Here is a 25750-nt window from a genome sequence, read left to right as displayed (position 1 = left end):
TATTCATTCCACCCTATATTCTTGGAGTAGTACATGGGGCTTACTTTCGTTGTAAGACGCTGGTTGTTGCAAGGGGAAGAATTTGCATGCTTTCACTACGGTAAACATTAAGGACAGGATTTTTCCATTTACGATGGCTCACAATCACGGCACGTATAAGCTAAGGACTTGGTTGACATTTTTAACGAGATATAGCTCAAGATCAAACCATATATGGGGCTGACATACACACATACACGTAAAATCAGTTCGTGGTTGAGTTTACGTGGTTTCAGAGGTACGGTGTGTTCCCGAGTTACGCGGATTCGGAGATGCGCGGTTTTTCTAAATTTGACAGATCATATGTCAAATCAGTACAATTTGCTTCAAGCATTGTCAAATGCAAAATTAATTGCCTTTCTGCTACATTATTTAAACCAGAAAATAGGCAAATTTTCGGCACGAATTAACTGATCTTGAACAAACAGATTGATCATACGTTTTTGACTGAAATACGTGATATTCGCTAATCGCAAAGATTCGAGTTACGCGGCTACTTCAGAGATGCAAAAACTATGTATCTCGGACATAGACTGTATTTTTTTTACACTACAATTTTAGAGCAAATTGTAGTGATTTGACACATCCGTTTACCAGTATACAATAAATTTCCACACATCAATTTATCAGTATACAATAAATTGCCATTGTCATTAAATGTTTATATCTTTAACTATAGAAAACAAAGCCATTCTTATTGGTGAATCCTAAAACAGAAATAATACTGAAATTAAAGCTTTAAATTTAAACCCCTTTCTTTCATTTAAAAAATATTATTCAACAAGCCTGGATAGTCAGGGACAGACTGTGTTTGTGTACATCAAAATATACAACACCCTTTTTGGCTGCTGGTCCAATGATCCCACCAAAGAGATATAATAAAATAGTGCATTTATTGTCAAAAGGGCTCTGTTACCATTCAATAACCAAATATTTATGACATATTAATTAAATGTTTACCTGGTATTGCAAAAGCCCCGAACCACGGTAGCAGCCCTCCCATGGAGTATTTAACGATCGAAGATTCCCACCTTCCGCTCCACATTCCTATACTTTGAACCCATTTTATGGGAGCTTCCGCCTGGCCCATACAAATGCCCGCCTGCCGAATAGTACGAGATTGAAGCACCGTTCCAAAAACGGGCACTAAACGAATACGAAATCGACATCCGGTAGACATTTCCGTCCTCTTTCGGATGGTTTCGTCCTTGGCGCACATTAAGATTCGAGATCGAGTAAAAGAGGGAACCGGAAACTGTTAGGAAGCGGCATTCGTAAACCTTTCCACCCACTTTTCGCCACTGCTTCTCTAGTTCCGTGCCGATGTGACCTCGACGGAAACTGGGTTGGATAGCGGGCGGGAAGGAATGTAATGACCATTGAAGGGTCCGGATCGATTGATTTCGACGAGATAAAAAAAAACAACAACGCCCTTTCAATGTAGGTGAAGCTGCCATTGGGACGATTTATTTGACATTCTTTTTCGTCCGAGTGAGTCGATCGGTGGAGACGAAGAGGAAAAAAACCGACTTCATGACAAATTGCTTTCGTTGCTTCACAGTACCGTTCATGAACGCGGGAGAATGTGATATGGTGCTGCTCTTGAGAACATTTCCCCTACCAGCGTGTTGTTCCAGTTGCCCTCAATCGTCCCTAACGATGCATTACCAACAGCCAACAGTCCATCAAGTATGTGGAACAGTATTTTGAGTGCGATCACGATACCATCACTGAGTTGATGCGCTTAGTGGTACACTTTTCCGCGCCCGTAAGTACAATATACCTGCGGACGAGCACTTGTTCGAACAATAACGATCAAAATTAACCGGCAGTAAAAAAGAAACCCCTGCAACTGTCGGCATCGCTGAAGCATGTAACAAGACCCACAAAAGACCACACCTACTCAAACGCGCATACAGCACCCAACCTATCACATCATTGTCGGCTTTTGCCCGCAGTCAATAAAACGGGTGGCATAGAAATTCACTTTAAGCCCAATAAATGTCCCCTGATTCCCGCCCCACTCAGGGCGTAGCGGTCGGGGAAAGCCGTGCCGGGGAAGGGATCAGCAAGTGCTAAAGCATGTTCAGTCGACTAAAAATAACTACCGAAACCGAGGAAGCGACCGGTGAACATAAACTGCCTTTTCCCGGTCCCCGTCCAGGCAGAAGCTGTCCCGTTGCGCCTGAATGTATGCATGCATACATCAAGCGCTCAGCGGTGGAAGCTTAGATACGCCGCACGCTACAGCACAGGGGCGTGTGAGTGTATGTGTGCCTCTGGACGTGTGTGAGTGAGTGAATGTGTATGTTTGTGTGTACTTAGCATGTTCGTGTTCCCGACCAGACTCGCTTTTCTTAAAGTGTAGAGACGCTCGGGCTATCTTCACGCCAAATTAGATTTGCCAGTCCTTTCCGGTCCACTCTTTCCGGGTGAGCCTCAAGTTGCGTCGACTTTCCTTAGTTTTCCGCTTCCAGCGAATTCACACACACACACACACACACTCACATATATCTCATTTGCTAAGCGACAACAAGGTGAAGGCAGTCACGGAAAGACATCACCTGAGCCGTTTGTTTTCTGCCCAACACGCTGCCAGCCAGCCAGCCTCCCGGGAAGATGGCGTGGCGAGCGTTTTATCGTTCCGGGTCCCGGTCTGTCTGTCAAGCGATGCGTGTCCGTAGAAAACGTCTTACCCTAGCCAAGGGAGGCGAAGACAGTGCCGCAAAAACGATGCTTCGCAGGTTAAACAGTAAACTGTTTTTGTTTGCCCTATCCCTCAAGTGTCATCCAATTTAGCTACCGTACGTGAATTTATCGCCACCGCCTGGACGACGATGACCTAGCGTTCGTTCGCTTTACTAATAGGTCACATTCGCACAAAACTTTTCTCGTTGGCATGTGTTGGTATGTGTGCTCCGGTTGTTGTTATTCTGTTAATGTGACCCACCTTATAATTCTGTTTTTATTTCCATGCTTTGTGCGTTGTTATTCAATCAGCAGAACAACAGGATAAGCTACAGCCTGGAATGGTGTGCCATTTTGGGGGTGAGATCTTATCATAACCTTCAGGTACATCGCCTTAGCTTTTCCTCAATTAAGCTTTTCTATCACATTTCCGCACATCCTAGGGAGCTTAACCAGCTTAAGCCTAGATCAGAGCGGCTGTAGGAACCAACACTGCCCGGTAAACGTCAGCACGCTCGTACACTAGTAGGCTGTATGTAATAGTCAAAGTTAGGAATTGTTGTATCGCACCCGAGAGTGCTGCTGGTTTACCTTTGGCAGTTTTCCTGTTAATTTCGCCAGGAACACATGCAATCGTAATAAGTTTCACCGTCCTTATCAAACATTTCATCGTGTGCGCGCGATCATTCCCTTCTGAGCGATAACGCTGGGCAAACAGAAAACGATGGTCAAGTGGATATAATGTGCTTCGAAGTAATTTTCTTGCTCCCATAAGAAAACAGAAAACTTTCTATACCACCAACCAATGATGCTGGTGTAATCTTGCAGTGTGAAAACTTTTCCCTGCCAGTGCGTTTGCTGGGAACTTTCTCCGCATTTGCTTTATTGTTTACCGAGATGTGCTTCAATAGCGATTATTGTAAAGTTCAAAACATTTGTTTTTTCTTGTGTATGACCCCTGCACCCACCTTTTGTTCAGGGTTTCAATTAGACGGTTTGACGTACGTCTCACTGTCGGTATTATGGTGAGCTGAACTTTACAGCTCATAAATTAAAACGCGCTCGTCGGCTTACGGGAATCGGCATGGCATGGGCTTTGATTAATATTGCACACGCTTAAGAAGTGCTCGTTCGATTCCCCGCGTCCTCTCTTGATTCCATTATCAATTCATTGCCACCGTTGACTTCCTGTCTCGCCGTGATGGGAGCTGCCTGTGGATGGAAATGGAAAACTTCTCTTTCAGTCATTAATTTTTAACTTACAGCAATTCCAAGCTGCAAAGCGGAACAATATCTACAGAGCTGTATACTTTCTTTGGCAAGAGATTTGTTCCATTTTACAGAACATTCTTAGCGGCGATGATTTTTTTTTAAATGCAAGAAATATCAACTTTGATGTACTAGTGCTGGAAACATTTGTTATTCATGAAAATAATGAGACAAAAAATAAACGAAAACTTTGTAGCGACTACCAAAACTGCTCCAGCTTTTCCAGCAACCTGCCGTTGCTTTTTTTACTAACAAAAGTTCTGCTCAGTTTTTTGGTTGTTGCTCCATGTAAAACCGGAAAACACACCAAAGATAACGACAGCCAAAGATACATAAAACCATTAACGATGCCGTTCGGAGAAAGTGACGCCTCGGTTCGTCTCTGGTACGACAGATCGAGGATATACACACGGCAGTGTGGGATCATCATCATGCTTCCGAGCGAATTTGCATAAACCAACATAAACTTCCGTTCCATCCCATTTACGAGCCTTTAACAGAAAGTTGCGTTTTTCTGTGTGTACGTTTCTGCCAAATTTGGGAAGCAGAAGGAAAAAACAAACGCAGCAGATTGAGACACAGTTTTAGCTGGAGCATTCTTGCCCGCATGGTGAAAATGGTGTTGGTTTTTTTTAGGTCGATCAGGGTAGTAATGTGCTAGTAAAGTACCGATATTTGTTTAACGATCTGTTTATTAACTTAAAAATAATAACATAATTGAAAAACAAACAGGCTAAATGGCATATAAGTTCGTAATGACAATATCGCCTCCGCCACCAATTTAGGCAGTTAGTTGAAGAACAGATGTAGATGAAAATCAAGGTAGAATTTATATGGGAAATTTTTTTGTAACCATTCCATTTTGAGTGTTTCAGGAATACATTTTTCATACAATTATTATCAACCGTCAGAAAAAGAACTTTGTAAACTTGTGTAATCAACGTCAAACCAACCCCTACTCATTCGTTCAATCGCGCAGAAAGATTGCAAGCCGTGGAATAAGGCAAGTACAATCTCCTTTTGCTCAATGAATCGTACAAATTGAATGACTGGTAGAACTAAAAAAGAACAAAATACCTTGTACCAGTTTTATGGCTCGAAATGGTGATGCAGCAAGAACCTTCTACCTGGTGGGCAATTAATGTTTTTAACATCAGCGCTAATGTGGTTATGATTAAACTCGATCCTTGTTGAGGCGCTTTTAACGAGCACAGTCCACAGTTTGCTACTGTTCATTTTATTGCCTTTCAAGCTCTTGAGAAAATCTCACTCTGGGTTCGTTTTTCATCTACACTGCACAAGCAAAAAAAAAGCAACACTGGATACTGCAAGCATGACAGCACGGTTTCGAAGAAACTCACCAACACTATAATTAATTTCCCTGCCAACAAAGACATACACACCCACTAGAAAGGAGCTCTTTTCACAAGCAACCCTTGCACCGTTGGTCGTCGGTTTTCTTTGCCTAGGTTTGCCCTCTACATCTTGATGAGATGAAAACAAACTCAGGAAGACCCACATGCTTGCCGTCGTCGAGGACACCGAGCAACAATAGAATTTGGACGAGCAGAACGTGTCTCGGGCTTGAAGTTTGCGGTTTTACTTCCCCTTCTGATGTTCTGATAAGGGCAAGTCGGTCGGTCGGTCGGACTGTTGTCTTTAGTTTGATCCTTTAGATGTTTCACTGTACCGGGTGCTGGCAACATGGTCTGTGTCTGTTGCCACAAAGCCACCCTTCGGCACTGGTGTAAAAGATGGGGCGATCTAAACGAGAAAGGGTTATGAGGATGAGAGATAGACAGAGAAAGAGTGTGCTTTAAAGCAACGTGTTTGAGCATCAACACTATGGCTAAAGCTTATCATCTACAAGTGATGGTGTGGTCTTGTTCTTTCATCTCAATGAATCATTACTATCAGATGTAAATGAAAGATTGCAAATGTTTAGTTAAGCGGTCTGAAACAGACCTCATGATTCTAACGAATGGTGCTGTTTGATCATTTGAAATTGATCGGTCGAACAAGACACTCGGAATAATAACTTAGTATCAATAGAGCTTTATCGTTCAAAGCTTCCCAACTTGAGATGCTGGCTCCAAGCAATATGCTCTAAACAAATTCCAAAAAGAGAAAAAGACTACTAAATAAGCTTTTGGAAAATATTTCAAGTAAACGGGCTATAATACGACATTGGTAGCGCGTAACAATGGTATATATCATAGAAATGGATTCTATATTTTTAATTTGGAGTTGAAAACTGATAACATTTTGTGCGTAATTTTTATCACTGTTTGCACAATTAATTACTATTACAGAAAAAATGTACCGTAAAACATGAATACTGTAGTAAAATCAATTAAACATGTGGAATTTAAATTCAATATAGTGCAGTTATGGTCTAAATCCATCATAATAACTCTTCTCTGAAAAACGGTAAATATATGTTATTCAAACATAGTGTTTGTACATATGTTTGCTTTTTGTATCGTCAAAGGAATGTTTTGCTCCTCCATAGAAAACCCTTTGGTGACACATTTTTTCTATATATATTTACAGCGTAAACAAACTCATCCCCATCTTTCAAAAAACGACAGCAAAAACAGAACTGGAAAAGAACTATTCTTTCGCTCGCATTTACCCGTCCTTACTAGCATCCCACGCTGCTTGCCAGGCTCCCCATTCCCCAAGGGTTAAGATTTCGCGAGAAAAACATCCTATTTCCGTCCCTTATACGGACGAACGCTTTGAAAAGCCGCACATGAACCGACCAAGTTTATTGCGTTGTTTTGCACACTTCCTTGAGTGTGGAAACACTAGCTTTCGGGGGACATATGGCCCCGAGGCACAGCAAGGACACATTTATGGTTACCCAATCTGGTAAAGAAGATTAAATTTTCATCACATTTGCATTACGCTTACCGGTGCCGAAGCTTTTGAGATGTCCCTCGTGGAAAAAGGTGGAAGGTCTTACTGTAAGATGAGCTACAAAAACACAACAGTCGCCAGTACAATGATCTAGGAAGGTGACAATAGTTTGTTATTCGTTTTTTTAGCCTAGCCAACAGCTATTTGAAATCGTGTTTCAGTAAGCACTTGCGACAAAACTCAAATTTGAACCATTAAAAATTTAAACAGTCAGCGCCATGTCTACTCCCTAAAAGCATTCATTAATCAAAAACAAGATTTCTGGTCACAATGTCAAACGATTTCAAGGTTTAATTGCTTATTCCATCGAGGGCAAGTTCAAAAGAAGTGATTCCAGGTGCCTCCGATTCCATTAGGCGCACGTTAGGAGCAACCATTTTATTAGTATTATTATCACAACATGCTTTCAACTGCAAGCTCTGCTCAACGCAAACTCATTTTATGACCGAACAACCACAAACAAAAACATACCACACTAGACGCCATTTTTTCAGATTTAATGGTTATAACCCACTTTAAGGGGTAGTAGCTTCCCTTAATACACCACTTTGCTTGCCATCCTTCAGTACAACTGAAAGAACCATCCTCTGTTCGCACACCCTTTTGCTGAGCGTATTCATTCCCCGTAATGGAATTAATTTGTCGTTAACTGTTTTCTTTTCCAACATTTCCATTCCTTACCTTGTTGCTTGTATACGCCCGCGTGTTTTCCGCTATTGCCCACTACGTGTTTGCTCCATCCTTCCCTGTATCCGTACGATGAATGTAGTCCGTGTGCTTGTGAACCAATCGTTTCGACACCCACCCCTAAAACTTTCGAGCACCGACAGACGAAAGTGAGGCGTAACTTTTCAGCCTTGCAACTATTTCCTGCCCCAAAGCCGACAGCCGTGCTGTGCCAGCATCCAGCAGTGCCGTGGTGTTGGCGCAGACGAAAGCAACAACCTTGTCTTTATTGCGCGATGTTGCGCAACTGTACATACTTTCTACGTGTTTGGCTTCTTTAGTGAAATGACCTGTTTGTGTGAATCTTTCCCCCTGTTCTCGTCTTTCACGTTCATTGTTAGCTGTTCTGTTCGGAACTTTCTGTCATTTCCGTTCCGTCCCGTTTGTTTGACTGGGTGTTACTGTGCGTGAACATCCCCGCCCCGTGGGTGTTTCGTGTTCAAGAGTTTATATTTTTCTCATCTCTAATTACATCTCTTGTTTTTCTTTTTTCTCTTTTTTCTCTTGCATATTTCGTATAGGTATGTAAATGCGCCATACTTCGTCATACGCATACTCTTATTCATTTCAACGCGTACATTTCTTCCTTCCGGCTTGACGTGTATTGTTTAAGCTGTATCACTCTACGACATTTATACTTTCCACAGCCATTTTCGTTCTATTTCTATCTCTTTTCTATTGTTTCGTTCTAGTTTTTTTGAAGTCATCTAAAACAGAGCTATACATCTTTCAATTTCTTGTGTTTAGGCAGTAAGCGAACAAACCAAACAGAAAAGAATCTAGCAAAACTGATTGTCCACTCCCTTGCTCATGCATAATCAACGATGCTGCACGGGGAAGATCATACGTGTATGAAACTAAACTTCATTGTTCTACTGTAGTGATGTTGTAATGTAATATGGTGCATGACATATCTCTAGCGCTGAATTGTACGAGCTTTTCACTAATCTGCAGTATATAGAGTGTTATTTCGATGGTGAAAATTGCTTCGGCTGCTTGGATCCAGCGCCAAGAATGCTGCCGTTAGCTAGAAGGAAAAGGAAAAAGAGACAAACAATCAAAAAAAGTCTTTGCTACAAAAAATATAACTGCGAGCAACCATTTTGTATCCCACCATCTCGACGTCCTTGAACCCGTAACGGTTCCATCGGCTAGCCGCGATACAAGCAGCGAATAGCGGACCGCAGCGAATTCGAAGATTGCGCAGCATACCTTCACATATCGTGCCGGGTGTGGACACATCGAGGCGTACTTCTCTGTTTCTTGTTTCTGTGTCTGTGTTCAACTTCACTCCATTTACTGCATGTCCAACGTCATGGAGGTCAGAAGGAAAATCAAATTTCTCATACCCTCGACCATACGCGAGGTGAAGGTATGAATGAATCTAAATATATTTATACCTTTCCCCGTCCAATTTTGTTTCGTTTCATCCGCCTTAAAGCTACAGTCAATTTTTAGCATAAGTCAAACTTCAACTCAATGTCAACGTTTTGTACTCTTTTTTTATCTCTTTGTTCACCTTCACACAGTAATGGTTCAGATAATTCCGTGATTTCTATTCTTCAATAAATTCAAATCCAATGCACTAAGCCCCTTTGATTGTAATCCTTTTACCAATGCTTAAATGTTTTGCATTCGATGGTACCAAAACGATTGTGTTGTGTTGTGTTCCAGTGTTATCAATGTTTTCTGATATAAAAATTTCAATTGTAATTTCCGTTAATACAATTTACCCTCTTGATGTATGCGTGATGCTTAATGTGTTCCCTTTTCCCAAAAACTCAACACATTTAGTTGAAGATTCAAAACAACAACCTCCTGTTGCCATTGTTCATTCTTTGTCCGAGTTATGTTTGCGCTTTGTGAAACGCTTTTGTTTTTTTTTACATCATAAGCCCTTCTCTGTATTGGTTGCAACGTTGTAAACCACAGCGCTGCGCAGCGAAAGGAAATGAGGGATGATTTATTGAGCAGTTCATACGAAAACAACATCAATCGATTTCTTATCGGAAATTGGTTACATCTGTCATTTCACTTTTTGTCATGTCCGTTTGAACCCGTACACCGGCATGCGTGGCATCCGGTATGGAACGACACCGCACGCAGCCAGAACGGAAATGGGCGTTTATGCTTGTCACATACAAAAAGTTGTTTTGTTTAGCCTGGCCGTTCATGGATGGCAGGAGCTTTATACGTCTTTTTCTACTAGCTCAACCCAGTAAAGCGTCTGCTACTAGGAACATCAAGCATGGAGCAAAACCATGCCCATTCGGCGGATTAAAACGAGAAAAATAAACAACTCCTACCACGGTGGCTGCCAGCTGCTAACCCGCACACCATGCGGGCTGGCTTTGAGTGAAAGCTTCCGGCGTGAACCGTCCTTGTGCTGCATGTCATTTTGATTGCGCAACATACGCATAATTCACAACCGCGAGCGAGGTCGACTCTGCTACCTTCTGCTACTCCCTATCGTTGAGCGTGATGCAGCTTATCACAGGGAAAATGTAAAAAAAAAGAAAGTTAAAAAAGTTTCTTCTCCCTAACCCGCAAAAAAGAAATGAACATGCTCATGCTTTCGTGACTCCGGTGTGGGACGGCACACGTAACAGGAAGAAAGTTTACCGCACAGATACAAGACGCGCACTGATTTTATTCATGTTTTAGTTGCAAGAACGCTCGTTCTGGCCTTGCCGACCCGTTTCCAAGATCCTGACCCCATGCGCCCCCCGCGTGAAAGTGAGACGGTGATTTATGTTTTTCTGTCCGGTATGTTGATTCATTTCCTTAAAATGTACCGTCGTCGTTCATTGTGTGGCACCCAACAACACCGGTCACCGGACTGGTCTCGATAGGGGCCGAAAGGCATAACGGAATTCTTAGAAGGTTTCGTAATTCACAACTTTCCTCCCTTACAAGGCGGCGATACAGCTGGTTTGGCTGTTGTTCTGCAGGGGTCGGGGGATTTGAATCTTCGCGCATGAAATTATCCTCCTTACCCGTGTATAGTGTTTGTATCCGTCCTTCGGTTCTGGGCGAGAAGTTCGCACTATTTCCCTGCTTTTGGTGCCAGTTTGAAATATTACGTTCCCCGGTTTTGTTTCCCTTAAAGCACCTGTCATAAGATGCTTTAAGTTCTTGTGTAGTGCTCCCAAATCTCGCAAAATACAATCCACTTCATGCTTCATCTTGACGCTTTGATTGATTCCTTCTCTCTCTTTCTGTCTGTCTCTTTCTTTCGACATTTTTAAATACCACTAAATGTCGAACCAATTATTAACCCACCCGAAATACATTAACAAACATGACACTCTTTGAGACAATCAGGAACTGGAGCACTTATTGGCAGACACTGAGTCGCAGGTATGTATCGTTGGGTTACTTTCATTTTCGGTTTGCTGCTTGTTACATCAGTCGCGGCGCTCGGTACCATTGCTTGGTGCCGTTCGTCCTTCTCGAGCTAATAAATACCCACGTGTGATAGTTAGATAGTGTGTGCGTGTGTGTGTGTGTGTGTGGCTTATAGGTAGGGATTACTGTAGCAAACGACGTAGGAAGCAAAGGTATTTTAAGTCCATTTCGCTTTCTTGGCACTCACCTTCAGCTTGACAGTAGAGCGTAACCTTAAGCTTGACGGAATCTGGCGATCAACACTTGTCGAATAATTACTTTCCCAAATTACATGTACCACGATGAAGCACGAGTTACTTTGGCTCAATTGTTGATTTGTTTCGTCCTTTAGGAGTGTGCGTGTTTGTGAATTATGGGCACGCATCTTAGTGTAGGCGTTTGCTCCATTAAAACGCCACATTTAAACTTTATACACACATTTGACCACCGTTTGATCACCGTACTATTTAAGTTATGGCAACTAATCAACGAACACGAACAAGTGAACAAGATGTACCATTAAAAATGGTTGCAATGGAGAGCAATCATTTCAATGAAATTGGATAACCGCAGATGTGTTAATTTGAAGGAAATTAGCACAACCTAATTCAGAAAGATGATAATTAAATCAGGGTTTAAAGTTACCAGTTTTAGTAAATAGCTGAATTATTCCTAGTATAGGTGTACAATGTCAAAGTTGACAGGTAATGTGAAACATCATAATTTCATTACAGTTTCATGCATAATTTTCCTGCAAAAGATAATTAAATGCTACCAATGTCACCGAGTGGCTCCAAACTACCAAAACAGAATCAGCTACATTATACGCTAATTATATTAATATATTGCATAAAACTCTTGTTGACGTTGATGACCATCATCTTCGAAACAGCCAGCGAAAACAGCCAACACAATGAACTGTACGAACGACCGCCATATAACAAAAAAGTATTCAGAACAACACCAAATTTTGACCAAACACTCTCGTACGAGGACCGGACTTACATCAACCTGCAGCATGCCGAGTAGATTGTCAATAGGGCACATTATTATCATGCTTGGCTTCTCAGAGCTAGCCAGCAGCCTGCTTCATACCATTGCCAGTGATGTGCAACCTTCTCTAAGGCAAAACAAAGCGGGCGGTTATTTTTCGGATCGTCCTGTCCAGCCCAAACTTCACCCATCGGTCAGCCCACGATGTACCACTGAGTACTGGGTGGAAACGACCACTGATGAATTGAACAAGCAACAACCCTGTGGATGGTAAAATTTGTTACAGTTTTTGGCAGCTACCAAATTTAAAACAACATATACTAACACACACACACATAGATACATACACTCACTCACCTATTTTCGTTGTACATTTTGTCCTGGTCGACAGCGTACGACGAAACTTCACTGCAGAACAACCACAACATTGTAAGGTTGGTGCGCGCTAGACACGGACACTAACTGTTCAAAAGGGATAGCGCTTTCCAGGAATCGTGGTGCCCAAGCCACCGGGTAGATAAGTTTTGAATAATCCATTGGATGCTTCATTGAGCTAGGTGCTTTTTTCGCCTTCTCATGTGTTGGTAAATAGGATTAGAGATGTGAATGAAACTGTATCTCGGTGGATGGGATGCGTTTTATCGTTCTCCACACTGTTTTCTGTTCGTACCGTAAAAATAGTTGCGTAATATTTCAGTGACAGTTTCATACATTATTACAATCTTATATTCCCGAATCAATTCTATACATAGCTTTCAAAATGCACAGTACGTCATAGGAAAATGTAGAAAATCTCTAATACAAAAAAACCCATTGAGCTATCGTACTTTCACCAAACATGGAAAGCAAACATTAATCAACTTTCACTTTCTGAATACCGACAATTACAGCGTTTCATAAGACAGCCAGATTGTTTGAACAGGACTTCATCCGTTTGCCAGACGCCAAATCAAATCAATCCGATATAAACAAATCTAACGTGAAAAGCAATGTTCATTCGCACTTCTCTCGCATGAGCAACATTTTCGAAAGGAATTCTTGCTAACATGTTCAGTTTTGAAGAACCTAAAAACCATCGATTCGATTCCATTCAGTCTCAACAATTAATGAAATTACATTGAAGTGTTACAGTTGCTACAATTTAGTATTGGTTTGCATAAAGAAGATGTAGAACTATTATAGATTTTGAAATGATTATATATGAATGGTTTATTGGTTACTTTATTAAAAATGAACTTAAAACATTAACTTGAATTAGAACCATGGAGTTTTGAGAATAGCTACAGCCAAGATTATTTCTTCTGAAGTTTTGACATGTGCAATAAATCAATCAGATTGTTTTATTTTCAAACACTGTTGGGTCTGCAAAAACAATTTGTACAATCTGTTTATTTTCAATCGTATTTACAACTTAAAACACGACAACTAACCACAATTCAATCGAATGACCAGCAAGCGTGCCCATAGCTTTCCACCAGGCGTCTCCATTGTCCAATCGAAATAGACAGATTTCCACTCTTATTTACCATCATCCCAACATTTCCTATTACTGTAACAGCTAGCAACGGGATTCAATTGATACTCATTTCATCGTTCAGTGAGAAACAGGATCCAATAAAATCGATTTAACGGTCATTCGATATGTTTTACGAGCTTAATGTTCCCCGATTTCAACCAAAAGGCAGACAGTTTTGCGCCGTATTTGGGGCTGTGCATTCAAGCTTAACGAAGAACACGCGCATTGTGTGCATGTGTACGTGTGATTCGATATCAAATAGCGTGTTTTCGTGATTTTTGCGAGATTTGCAAACAAAATTATCGTCACCATCGTTGCGCACCAGTTGCGTTGGATGGCGTTGGGAGGAACGGATCGGGCTTGCGTATGGATTGTGGTGTAGGAAAAGTAAAGCTCTCGTGTTTATTCACTCGCTTTGCGCTTCACAAACCTTGCTCAGTTATTTCATCTTGCACAACTGTCTCTGTTGTCAAGATGAGATCTACAAGATGTCTCGGCTTAAATTTGTACACAAATAAAACGGCTCAGTACACTTCCTTTTCCACATCACAGTCAATACGAGCAGGATTATCGGAGTGTGATGCATAAAATCTTGGTTTACGTCTTGCTGCGCTGTATGTTGCCATACTCACGTGTGAATTTGTTGCAGCACCGCTCTGGCAAAAAAGTTATTGTAAGTGTTGTACTTTTTTTCTGTTTCGCCGTTTGCACATACATTGCTAATACGAACCATTCAAACATGATTTAAATACAACTCCTTTTTATCCCAAGCTCTTAGCGTTATTAACTGTTTTTTGTTTCATCATTGTACCATTGAAACGATCCGCAAGCTTTCAGTAACGAAATTATATTTTTCAAACAGTCTTTTTGTCTTACATCGACCCTTAACGCAATGGACGTGCGGTATAACGTTTCATAACACGTTCCAAAAACCCACGAAATCCGTCTGATCCTGTTCGCATATCGCATGAGCAAATGTTTGCAAAAATGGAATAAATTTGTTTTCCACTCTAGCACGCCACATTGGCCTTCTCGATCCTCGGCGGCTCTGCTGGTTTTCGAATGAAGATAAAGCGCGTACACACGCTTCAAACATAAGTTGCAGCGTGGGCTTTAATACGAGTGATGGATGGTAAAAGAGTCGTTATCGTAGAATAACATGGTTTAGTCATGAACGGAGAGAGTGTAAATTGTGAGATTTTTTCAAACAATCAAGTGCTTCTTTGATTATTTATGGAAAAGAGTCTATCAAATATCTACGAATGTGTGAACTTACTAATAAAACTTACTAGCTTTATTTCTCGTTCAAATCTATTTGGAACAGTAGAAGCTACATTAATTTAACAGTTTCATAACATTACTTTCGTTAACTCACTGATTTACAACTCTTTCTAACATTATTAAATTCCACAGTTGAGGTATTCGACTACGGTTTCATGAGGATTTCTGCAACACAATATAGACTCTAATTTAAAGTTGCTCGAGTACATGTTTTTCCAAGAATGCGAATTGAGTTATATTCAAATGCATCAGTGGAATGGAGATTATTTGCACACAATATAGCCGTAAATTTAAACTCCTATTATTCATCTACTACGAGTGGCAACATAAAGTGAAGTTGTGAATTTTATTTAAAAAAATTCTCATAAAGCATCATAAATATGTATAAATTCAACGTTACTAAGAACCTAAACTTAAGCCATAGGTTTTATTCGATTTTTTAACGCAATTCAATTAGAGTTTCGAAACCAAAAAATATTAAAATGCAATTTACCTCAAATGATGTTAAGAAAAACATGATTAGACTACTAATTCGATGTTTCAACTACAGATTGGTACAGATGGAAACTAACAGACATTTAACAGCGACAACAGCGGCACAATGATTAAAGCTTTAGCATACGCATGACAAATCAACAGCTCAAAACCCGCATTTCAGCTCATAAATCATGTTTACCATCGAAAAAAGAAAGCCATCCAAAAATAATCCACATCCATCCTTTCACCTTCCTCGATGACCAGCAATGTGTCCCACGTGACAACTGACAAACGTGGTTTGAAGCTGTTAGGTAAACAAAATCCAATCCGTTCGGTTTAGCGCGGTCCTGCATAATGAAAGGTCACAAAAAAGTCAACCCCGGGAACAGGGACTCGACAAAAAATGGCCCTTCAATACAACGTCATAACTTTTTATGGGCAACACATATGACAACGCATACGGCATGTCATCTCTCTTATTGCCAATCTGTTACCCAAACCAACCTCTACCAACCAAGCAGAACCAACAACAACAACAAAAAAAGGTTGGAACAACCTATCCAAACAGACCCATCTCCCGGTCACTGGCCGCCCCCAAGGGCCTTTTCCCCTTTTTTGTGAGGTCGAAAAAAAATACCGCCATACCAAATCATCACCGAGAATTATTATGATTCCCGTGCCTCGGTGCTGGGATTGACACACACATACACACAAACGCAACCGGCGTGACACTGCACGTTACTACTATCGGACCAAGTCTCCACGAGTTCAGAGTGTCATAGGAATGACCAGTGCTGTGACTTTCCGCTAGGGAAGAAAAATAAAGTGAAACGATAATGTGTAAGAGCGGGAAGTGGAGGAAGTCGGGAAGGGCAAGAAGGAGCAAATCCTAACGATCCACTTGCGGCCAACGGATGTCGCCAAGGGACGGCGAATGTTGACAAAGTTGTTGCCCAAAGTGCGAATCGTGCATCGGGTCTGCTGTCCTGCGGGAGCATGTCGTCCCGGTCCGTGTGTCGAATTCGTTCCGACAGTTTCGGTAAGTGGATTACACTCCCACTGCACTCCAACAAGTGAGCCATTCCCTAGCAACCCGCTGGAAGTGAGCATGTTACAGATCAATGTCAAAACGTGTTACGCAATGCCGTTTAGCATTGTGGTTGTAGATGAGCGTCGAATATTGTTTTTTTTTTTTTTTGCACACTTAAATGGTGTAAAAAACCAAACCGAGCAAGAAACGGTTCTGTAACATAAACTGTTACTAATTAAATGGTTCATTAAAAGGACACAAACACATCTTGCTGATGAGGTTATGTCACGTAACCGGTTCACGATACCTTAAAGCTGACCTTGACATGAATGCAACAAGAAACTGCTACACAGTATCCTACCCGACGCAGCAAGCCCTTTGCACTATCCTACCCAGGCTTAAGCAATCCCCATTTACATAACCAATAAATAACAATTTGCTGAAATCGTTTCTCTGTGAAACTGTGGGGGACTATTGCTGTCGCCACTAGCCATAGACGGAGGGCGAGTGACTGTAAAACAGTATGTTTCTGCACGCTTCACGCATCCAACTTTCTCGCTTCACTGCACTTTGCCGGTGGGGGCCGTAACACGCCGAACGAAATTGGATCCACGAGCCACGAGGGTCGCTCCTCCTCCGCCTTATTGTTTTTCTTTTATTGCGTTCGCTTCACCAAACCCTAGCACTTTAACGGGCTTGCTGGGAAGCTGGGCTGGCTTTTATTGCAATCAGGCCATTATTTTTGCAACAACAAAAATACCCTTTATTCGTCGTCCTATAGATGTATCAAACCATTTGCAAAACTATTGTATGTCGTCTCTGCTACACCGATGCGTGCAAGCTAGCCACGAAAGCCCACAGTCGCCGCGAGTGAAAAATGCACAGAGCATAAATTATTCCCCAAAGAAATCAGGTTAATGATGCAATACCAGTGGCGCAACTGGTCGAACACACCTGATGCATGCCTGACAGCACTGGGCTGGGAATTGTTCTTGCTCATTATGTACGAAAACTCCGACGAAGACTTGCCGACGTGTTCCTTCAGCTTACAAATCAGTATTATAAAGCACAATTTCAATTGCTTTCAAATAACGGGGATGTTTGTTGCGATGAAAATGCTACATTCGTAACAGGGAACAAGTTTGCATACATTACGGCGTGTACAGTATATGCTTTGTTTGCACTTTTTAGAGTTTCACTCGTTTACAAAACTTCTGAAAAGAAGCTGAAAATAACAGATGCAGCAACTCACAAAGTATGATTACAAAGTTCTTCTTCTGGCCATAGCTATAGATCGCTTACAACGAACCCAGCAACCAGTAATGAATTCATGAATAAAACGCGCGTTAAACACTGGATAACACTCGCGTAGGCAGAGGGGAAACATTTCAACAGCAGCAAAAACACTTCAAAATGTGGCTGACGATATCAAAAGCTTGCGAAAGTTGAAATATGAACCGTTTAGGTATATTTAATTGCAAAAATGAAAACTTCCCACGGAAGCTTTTGCAATGAGTTTCTAACCAAAGTTTTAACAGAATCGGGAAAGCAATGGATCTCACGCATGGCGATGCAATCGTGAGTGTTTAGCAAGAATTGGCGAAATTTCTTCAGGATATATTCGAAACCTTAGGAACCAGTTTTTAATATTTTCTTTTTATGTATCTGATGTGTGTGTGATTGCCTTCCTCCTACTCGATCTCACACTGCGCACTGTGACAATCACACGACGCGAGCGTGATTGCAGACTCGTATTTCGTACCATTTCCCCATTATCCTGTCATTGAAAGAGGTGAATTGATTTTCTACTGCTTCCCTCACGCATGTGCTTTTTTGTATGTATCGCTTTGTGTAAAGTATCCTTTTTCTCTTCTCTCAGTCTCTCTCTCTCTCTATTCGTATACCCATTTCGCGAGATGGGTTACCTTCCCAAAAGCTCCCGGGCAACAATGGGCAATAGCGAACATTCGGGGAACGAATTTTGAACAAATTGAATCGCAACATCCCCCTTTTCAATCGCGTCAAACAAGAAAGGAAACTCTGAAGCCTTTCATAATCTCTTTTCAGTCAGCTCGGGCTGCAATCAATTTGTATTCGTTACATTTATGTCGTCCGATATTGGAAATAGAGTATGAAAATAGAAGCAAATTATTGCGAACGAAAGAGTGAAGTAAATTATGCATTATTTTCAGCCCACCATTCTGCCACGGTTACAGAGAATCTCTCCCCTGATAAGCAGCTCTTTTTATCGTGGGTTTATTTTGGTTTTGTTTTGCTTTTTTTGACAGCATTCATCTACTCTCATCCACCCCATAGCATTCATCTTCTTCTTTCTGTTCTCTCTATTTTCCAGCAGGATAAATGTTGACATTGAGGTGTTATTTGTTGATAACCGTCTGGTGTTAGGCTCGACGGTCAGCTTGAACGGGATTTCCTGGGCAAACGGTACGACGGTACGTTACGGCTGGCAGCAGCAGCGGCGCAAAATGTCCCCTCCGCAAGCCCGACCTCTTGCCTGCTACCACGTTCCACATTTTCTACTGTGTTTTTTTTTCTTTAAGTATTTTGCCTTACCTGCCTGCGATTCAACACCGAACTGTGCAAAGCCGTTTGTATTTTTGTGTTCCTGTGTCAAACTTGCAAACTTCTACTTCTTGCTGCTGGCGGTACCGCAGAGTTTGGTCTTTTCTTGCTGCGCTTTTCGCTGTTTTGTTAACTTTTCAATAACATTTTTGTGCAATTTTTCTTACTTCTGCGCGTTGCCAAACTGTCATGTGGAATGAAACTGAGCTTAGCATAACACCTTCGCTGTCAACGTTTCAGTGACAGTTTCGTTAGTGTTGCTCTCGTATTTCGTTTAATCAATTTTGCAACACATTCTCAATAGCATTTTTTGCTTTAGGTTTTTTGTTCGTTTTAGACATATTCAATAATCTCAACCATACGTTTTTTTGCACTTTACACGCATGACATTTCGTTTACCCGTCTTTATTAATCTAGTTACTATACTATTGAATTAAATTGTATGTTTTGTTTCTAAATCAATGTAGATTAGCAAACATGTTTTGTACAAACGATTGAATTTTGTATAAACTTTTCAAACCCTTTTTTTTGTACATATTTTTTGTTATCAAAATTAAACACAACACATAAATGTACTTAATTCTATCAGCATTGAAACCATTAAAACTATTTGCAGAACTTTGGTAATAATCTCTTCCCTAATATATTAACTGCTCGAACAACCATACACCCATATGTTGGCGAGCAGCTGCGCTTAAGCTGCGTATCAAACCACCAGCTCCCGTTGAGCTGCAAGATATTTGATTTCGTATCCATCAAATCATCGCCCGTCGAACGCGGGGATCACGTTTGCTTTCACTCCATCCAAAAGCCTGGTTGCCTATCCTTAGGGAAGCATTCGCAAAAAGCACTCACCGCGCACGGTTGCGCGGGATACAGCGGGGAGTGAAAGCTCCCACTATCCCAGCGTTGCCTGAATTCAATGAACCACAACGCAAACGCCAACAGAATTGATGCTACATCCCTGCTCCGCCGGTCGCCGGTGAGAAATTTAATCCCACCAAAGCCCTGTCGGGTCCCTTTCCCATTGACCCGTTCGAAGGGATTCCGTCCCACGTCGCATTGGGGCTGTCTCCGTCCACCCAGGGACAATCCCCCCCCTGGTGATCGATCGATTTGGCTCGAGTGGCATTTGAAGATTCGAAAATAATAGAATCAATCGTACCATTCTCCCCAAGGCGTCTCCCAGCGCTCCTAGTGGCCATGCCAGTGAAGGACGCGAGTGGAAAGTTCCCCGTCAGAAAGGAATGAATTGTGATGTGAAGAAAGACACAAAAAATATAGGAAAACTGAAGCATTGAGCCACGCGGTCGAGCCGTTCCTACCGAGCGGTGTGTGTGTGTTTGTCGAATAGTTTGGCATTCTTTGCGAACTTTCGCTATGAATTGGGCGAACTAAAACAAAACAAAAGCACGTCTATTAAAAATCGTTATGCCATTCGGTCTCTATCGTTCTCTGGCATGGGGGAATGTTTCTGTTCATGCCAACCTCAAATATTAAATAACTACTTCGTGTCTCAGGAGCCGGATAAAAAGAATTCCTGTTTGATAGAATCTTACCTGAAACGTAATTAATGAAAATGTGTGATTCAAAGTACGCCGTTGCTAGCTGCCGATTGATTTTTGTTTTTTGGGTATGAAAGTTCGCTGCACCGCACAAAAAATTGTAAAAACGCTAGCTGCATTTTTTGTTTCAGAAATGTACATTTTTACATCTTCACATAAAGTTTTATAGCATCCCGCTGTAGCACAATCTTATTTTTATGGTATTTTTTACATATTGCACCTTTTAACAGCCAACACTAAACCGCAAACAATATGCTTCTGTCCGCACAGGCTGGTAGTTTAGCGATTTATTTTTAAAACAATTGTACAAATACCAGAGCGCATTCCATTTGCTGCTTTTCCTCGGTGGAAAGTTTCGCTTCACGTAAGCAAATGGAATGTTATGCTCTCGCCACAATGTAGTCCGCCTAAATGCACTGCCAGAAAGCGATAGCATTGTTTACTTTAGTGTTTCCTCTTCGCGTTGCGTGGCCAAACCCTTGCACAGTACATGCAACTGCACCGACTGGTGCAACACCGTGTGCCCCATAAACACTAAGCAACGCTTCGCTTGCAATGCTTGCTCTTCTCATACCGCTGCACTGCCCGCCTGTTCGAATAAATCCATGCAATACGCTCAACGCCGAGCATTCCCAGCCTCTAACGCCTGCAAACCACAGAGCCGTAGTTGATAGCTAGTGAGCAAGCTTCCCCGAAACAGTCGGCCACTCTGTGACGCCGCTTGTCCTCTAAAGCAAAAATAAAAGCCCCCTAACCGCACTGACGAGTGGGCAGTACAGATGGTATGTCTAGTTGCAAACTAACGTTTTGTTCTTTTCTTCTGATTCTTTCTATTCCACCCTCCCTGTCAACGATACCCGGTACGATCGCTCGTCGCTTTCAGATGGACCCGACGAATCCGAGTGCAGCAGGGACAGCATCCGGAGGGGCAATACTACCAACATGTTCGACCATATCGTCCGCCAGCTCGCAGATGCATCAGCACCATCATCACCCGAACCCGGCGGCCACACCGTTCGGTGCGATCGGCGGTGCCGCATCCGGTCACGGGGCCACCGGAAGTGGATCCGGAGGCGGCGTCGGCGAGCATGCGTCCAGCCTGCTGAGCCCGACGCTGCTGTCCCCGGGGACAAACACCGGCACCGCCTCGATAGCGACCTCGCGTGACGAGGAGGATGACTCGAGCAATCAGGCCTCCTCCGGCAGCAAGGGTTCCGGCCAGCGGTAAGTAGTGCACTGGCGCGGATCGAGCGGAACAGGATGCGACCTTTTTCTTGATTCTACCTACCATACCCCTGCCACGGCCCCTGCCCCTCTTTGTGACACTCCTGTTCCAATGCTCTAGCAGTTGGTGTGTGTGTGTGTCGCTCAGTGTGTATGTGGTTCCGTCGTGCTGTTCATCAATACGCACATACGAGCCCGGCCGGTCAATTGGGCGGAAATTGTCCAATTAAAAGCATACTCCCTTCCTTAGTGCGTCCCGTTCGCTAAGCTGAAGAGGCACTCACACGCACACAATGTATATATATCTATATATATTCCAGCAAGCAAGCGTGCAGTGTTTAGTCTTGAATTGATTACCTTCCTAATTCAGTCGTGCATCATTCCATTGTCGGGGACGAGGCTGCCTCGGTGTTCTTTTTTTTAGGATCTGTACATTCCGTTGGTCGCGATCAAACAAATTATTGCTGCTAATTAACTAGTCCCCACTTACGCACACACACACACACACACTGGTAGACACTGTGGCACGAAACGGACCGGCTTCTACACCACAGCTTACATTACACACTCCAGGACTCTAAGGACTGCAATCGACAATAGTTTCCTATCCGTTTCCCACTTCCCATTTTCATCGTGAAGTTTCAGTGGCTACCAAAATTATCTTTTACCAATGGATACAATAGATCCGAATGGAAAGGCAGACTTTACGGGCGCAAATACATGGCCCTACATTGTGGGACAGACTGGACAGGCCCATCCCATCCATTACGCGTGGTACCTACAGCTGATGTACCGATCCGGTTGTAATTAATTGGTGCTTTGGCAATGATGAATCTGCGACCGAATCCATTTGCCTTGCTCGTTACAAAGACGTCCGTCCGTCGGATAGTAGATTAAGTGTGCGATGCTCCACTCCGGTAGAGGGCGCTTCACGTCCCATCACCACTCGTTGGTGACAACGTCTACGACGAAATCTTCCCACCCCTGTCCGCTTACGGCTTATTTTGTTGTCCGTCCAACCAAACGACTCGTGTGTCGTTACGTGTTACGTGCGCTGTGTACCCTTAGTCTCCCTTGTTCGGTTGGTGCAAATGTTGCGCCGCCTCCCTGCTCTGAAAGCTCTTTTGTAAATAGTCCCCTTCTTTCACCCTCTTTTTTGCTCTTCTCAAAACTCGAACATCGCGCCCAAAATCGAAACAAAATACAAAACGCACTAGTTTCAGTCGTGCCGCGTACCGGTCGTCGCCACCGAAGGTGCACACCTCGCTTGTGTCGCGTACGAACAGTGAGGACGACGGCTACCGGCGTGCCGGCTACCAGTCCACGCAGCAATCCAGCACCACCAGCCGCACCGGGCTCGTGCGGCGTACGACCGTGCCGGGCCACTATCAATCAATTGACCGTAGTCACAGCTTCAACGAGCATGATCACGATGCCATGTCCCGATGGTACCAGTACCATCAGCAGCGGCACCCACTGTCCCGCACCGGCAGCCGCACCGGCAGCGTGCCGCGCAGCCAGCGCCGACGATACTCGCTGCGGGACAACGACGACGACGGCAGCATGCCGACCGGGCTGAATCGTATGGTGTCGTTCGATAGCGTTGGCGGCCAGAGTTCGTGCAGTGGGCTGCTTACACGGCACCGTGTCAGCCACCCGTCCGTTGCGTCCTCATCGTTCGATCAGTTCGATCAATCGTCGTACCATTCGCAACAGCAGCAGCAGCACCAGCAGCAGGAACAGCGGGACGAGCTATCGTCCTCTCAGCAGCAGCTGCAGCAGCAGCAACTCAGCCAATCCCTCTCCAACGGCACGACACGGGGCGCACAGAGCTGGAAGAATCTACGTGCCGTGATGGCGTACTACTGTTCGCTGCGGAAAATCAAGAGGAACGGTGCCAAATGCTAAAATCTTCTCCTTTTTTTATTGTATTACCCATTTTCTTTTGTCGATATTACTCACTCTGGCTCTTCGGTTATGCCTTACGTCTTTAACAAGTGATACTTAGACTGTTTCTTGTCTATTTACTTCCTCGTACCTGTTGTTAGCTTTCATTATCGAACTGTATTCAATTTTATAATAATATTTCTTCTTTTCTTTTCTAACAATTAATATTAAATGTTTCGTACTTCTAACACAAAACGTTGGTTTTTTTTCTTTACTACACCATTATTATCCAATTTTGGGACATAAAGTTCCTTTTTCAGTATAATATTGAATGAGTTTTACCATTTCTTAGAAGAATTGACCATTGAAGGACATATTTCGAAGACAACTATAAGGTTTTCACTTTCTGCTATTTTACAAATACACGTCATAAAATTTCGTGACTATGTTAGATTGCTGTGGTAAATATTTTGAAATTTTAAGTGTTTGTTAAATAAACATCTTAGTGAGAAATTTTATTTGTAGAAAGATAATCAATTCGTTACTCAGTTGACAATTCCAACTTAAAAGATCAATATAAAAGCATTAAATACAGTGGCAGAAGTAAATTCATATGAATCTTTTTTACCATTATTTGTCTATCATAAACTAACTTATATCTGAAACTTAATTTGATATAAATTTATGTTATCACGATCTGTTTTCTCTAATGTTTTCGTTTTTATATCAATGAACCAAATATGTTTGACAGCCAAACTAAGTATTACTTATCTAGAATAACCGTATATGTTCGAAAATGATTCAGTAACGAACCTTAGCGTATCGCAAGTGACGGTGAGACTGACCGGAGTTTAGCTTTAGACTGGAGAAGTCCAGCAATATTTGAACTAGAAAACGTAGCTCGCAGTAGCGCCACCGATAGTCTACTACTAGTCGCCCAGCTCGTACCAACCGACCTTTTTTTTACAACCGTCCAAGTAGTTACTTCCACGCACGGCACCATCGCACCTGCACCAGTGTCATATGTGTGTATGAGCGTACGCGTAGAGCGTGTGGGTGTGTTTGTATACTTTATGTGTGTTTTTGTATGTGTGTGTGTATGTTTGTTTGCGTATCCAACATGTACCGGCACATTGATGCATCCATTTTACGAACCACACGGTTTCGCTAGAACTGCTCGTGCGTTTTTGTTTGGGGTTTTAGAAAAAAAAAACATATTTCCATAAGAATGATGAACACTCATCGCCATTTCACAAGTCATCGTACCGTGCGTTTGGCGTAAAAGTAGCCAGCCTACCTGTGCGGAACGCATCGAAACGTTTGTAGCTTCGGTTGCACTCAGCCACCGGGTTGCCCAAATGTTCGATTTTTAAGTAACATGGTAGTTGACCTACTAAAACAGAAATGATGCGGACAAAGCAACCTCACGAACGGAACACAACCTTGCACCTCTTCCATTCATGCATACACATGTAACAAAATCCGGCACTAAACTCAGTGACTCAACGCTAGCGACGACCATACTGTGGTTGCCGAGGGATTACGCAAAAGCATTCTGCCGCAGTCGCTAAGGACCAGCGTACCCGGCCGTACGCTAATAAGCTTAGCCGGTGGTAACTCAAACTTATGATCCTGTTAACGGTGATGACCGAGAATGAGAATGAGCCGAAATCGCACCACAGACACACAGGCATCCGGAACATAAGCAGCCCCACACACACGCTCGGAGTCTTGCGAACATTAGAGGGAAGATGCCATTCCCTTTCTACTTGATATCCTTTTCCTGCAAGCCGGGCCGGTTCGTTGGTCGGCTTTAGCCCGTCTAGTAGCGACTGCTACTGCTGCTTTTTTACCATTACCGGGTCAAAGGTCGTTACGAGCAGGTTGATATCATTCAACAGACTATCGGTTGCAGCTGCAGTTGCGTCACCCGAGCCAGAGAGGCGTTGAAACGTTGGGCAGGCACCCGTTAATTAAAACATACCACGCCAGACGGACAGCTTTGTACGGCTGATATGGTTCACGGTGCCTCACGGCGCTTTAGCTCTCCGAATATATATCTCACCATCGCTTTTGCGATTCTGGTATGTGCGTCATGGGCGAGAGGAAAAAAATGACCCACTTCCCCACCTTCCTTAATCTCTTCCCCCACTATAATGAAAA

At 42.7% G+C, this 25750-nt stretch overlaps 1 protein-coding gene across 10 annotated transcripts in view; it reads left to right on the top strand.

Moving 5' to 3' along the window:
- The window catches only part of LOC1275026 (uncharacterized), a 93364-nt gene that overhangs the window by 45915 nt on the left and 21699 nt on the right, over nucleotides 1-25750 (top strand). For 5 of the 10 annotated variants that reach the window (XM_061652491.1, XM_061652498.1, XM_061652492.1 and 2 more), the window contains exons 4-5: nucleotides 18682-18781; nucleotides 21360-21700. In XM_061652491.1, the coding sequence (XP_061508475.1) occupies nucleotides 18682-18781; nucleotides 21360-21700 (441 nt within the window). Of the gene's footprint in view, nucleotides 1-8336; nucleotides 9017-10968; nucleotides 11005-18681; nucleotides 18782-21359; nucleotides 21701-25750 lie in introns of those variants that run through there. The other 5 variants (XM_061652500.1, XM_061652494.1, XM_061652495.1 and 2 more) reach the window with 5 other exon arrangements.

The sequence above is a fragment of the Anopheles gambiae genome, chromosome 2 (genome assembly GCF_943734735.2).
Source record: "Anopheles gambiae chromosome 2, idAnoGambNW_F1_1, whole genome shotgun sequence".
NCBI lineage: Eukaryota > Metazoa > Arthropoda > Insecta > Diptera > Culicidae > Anopheles > Anopheles gambiae.
The sequence above is the reverse complement of the archived record's forward strand: the minus strand, read 5'-3'. Positions and strand labels throughout refer to the sequence as shown.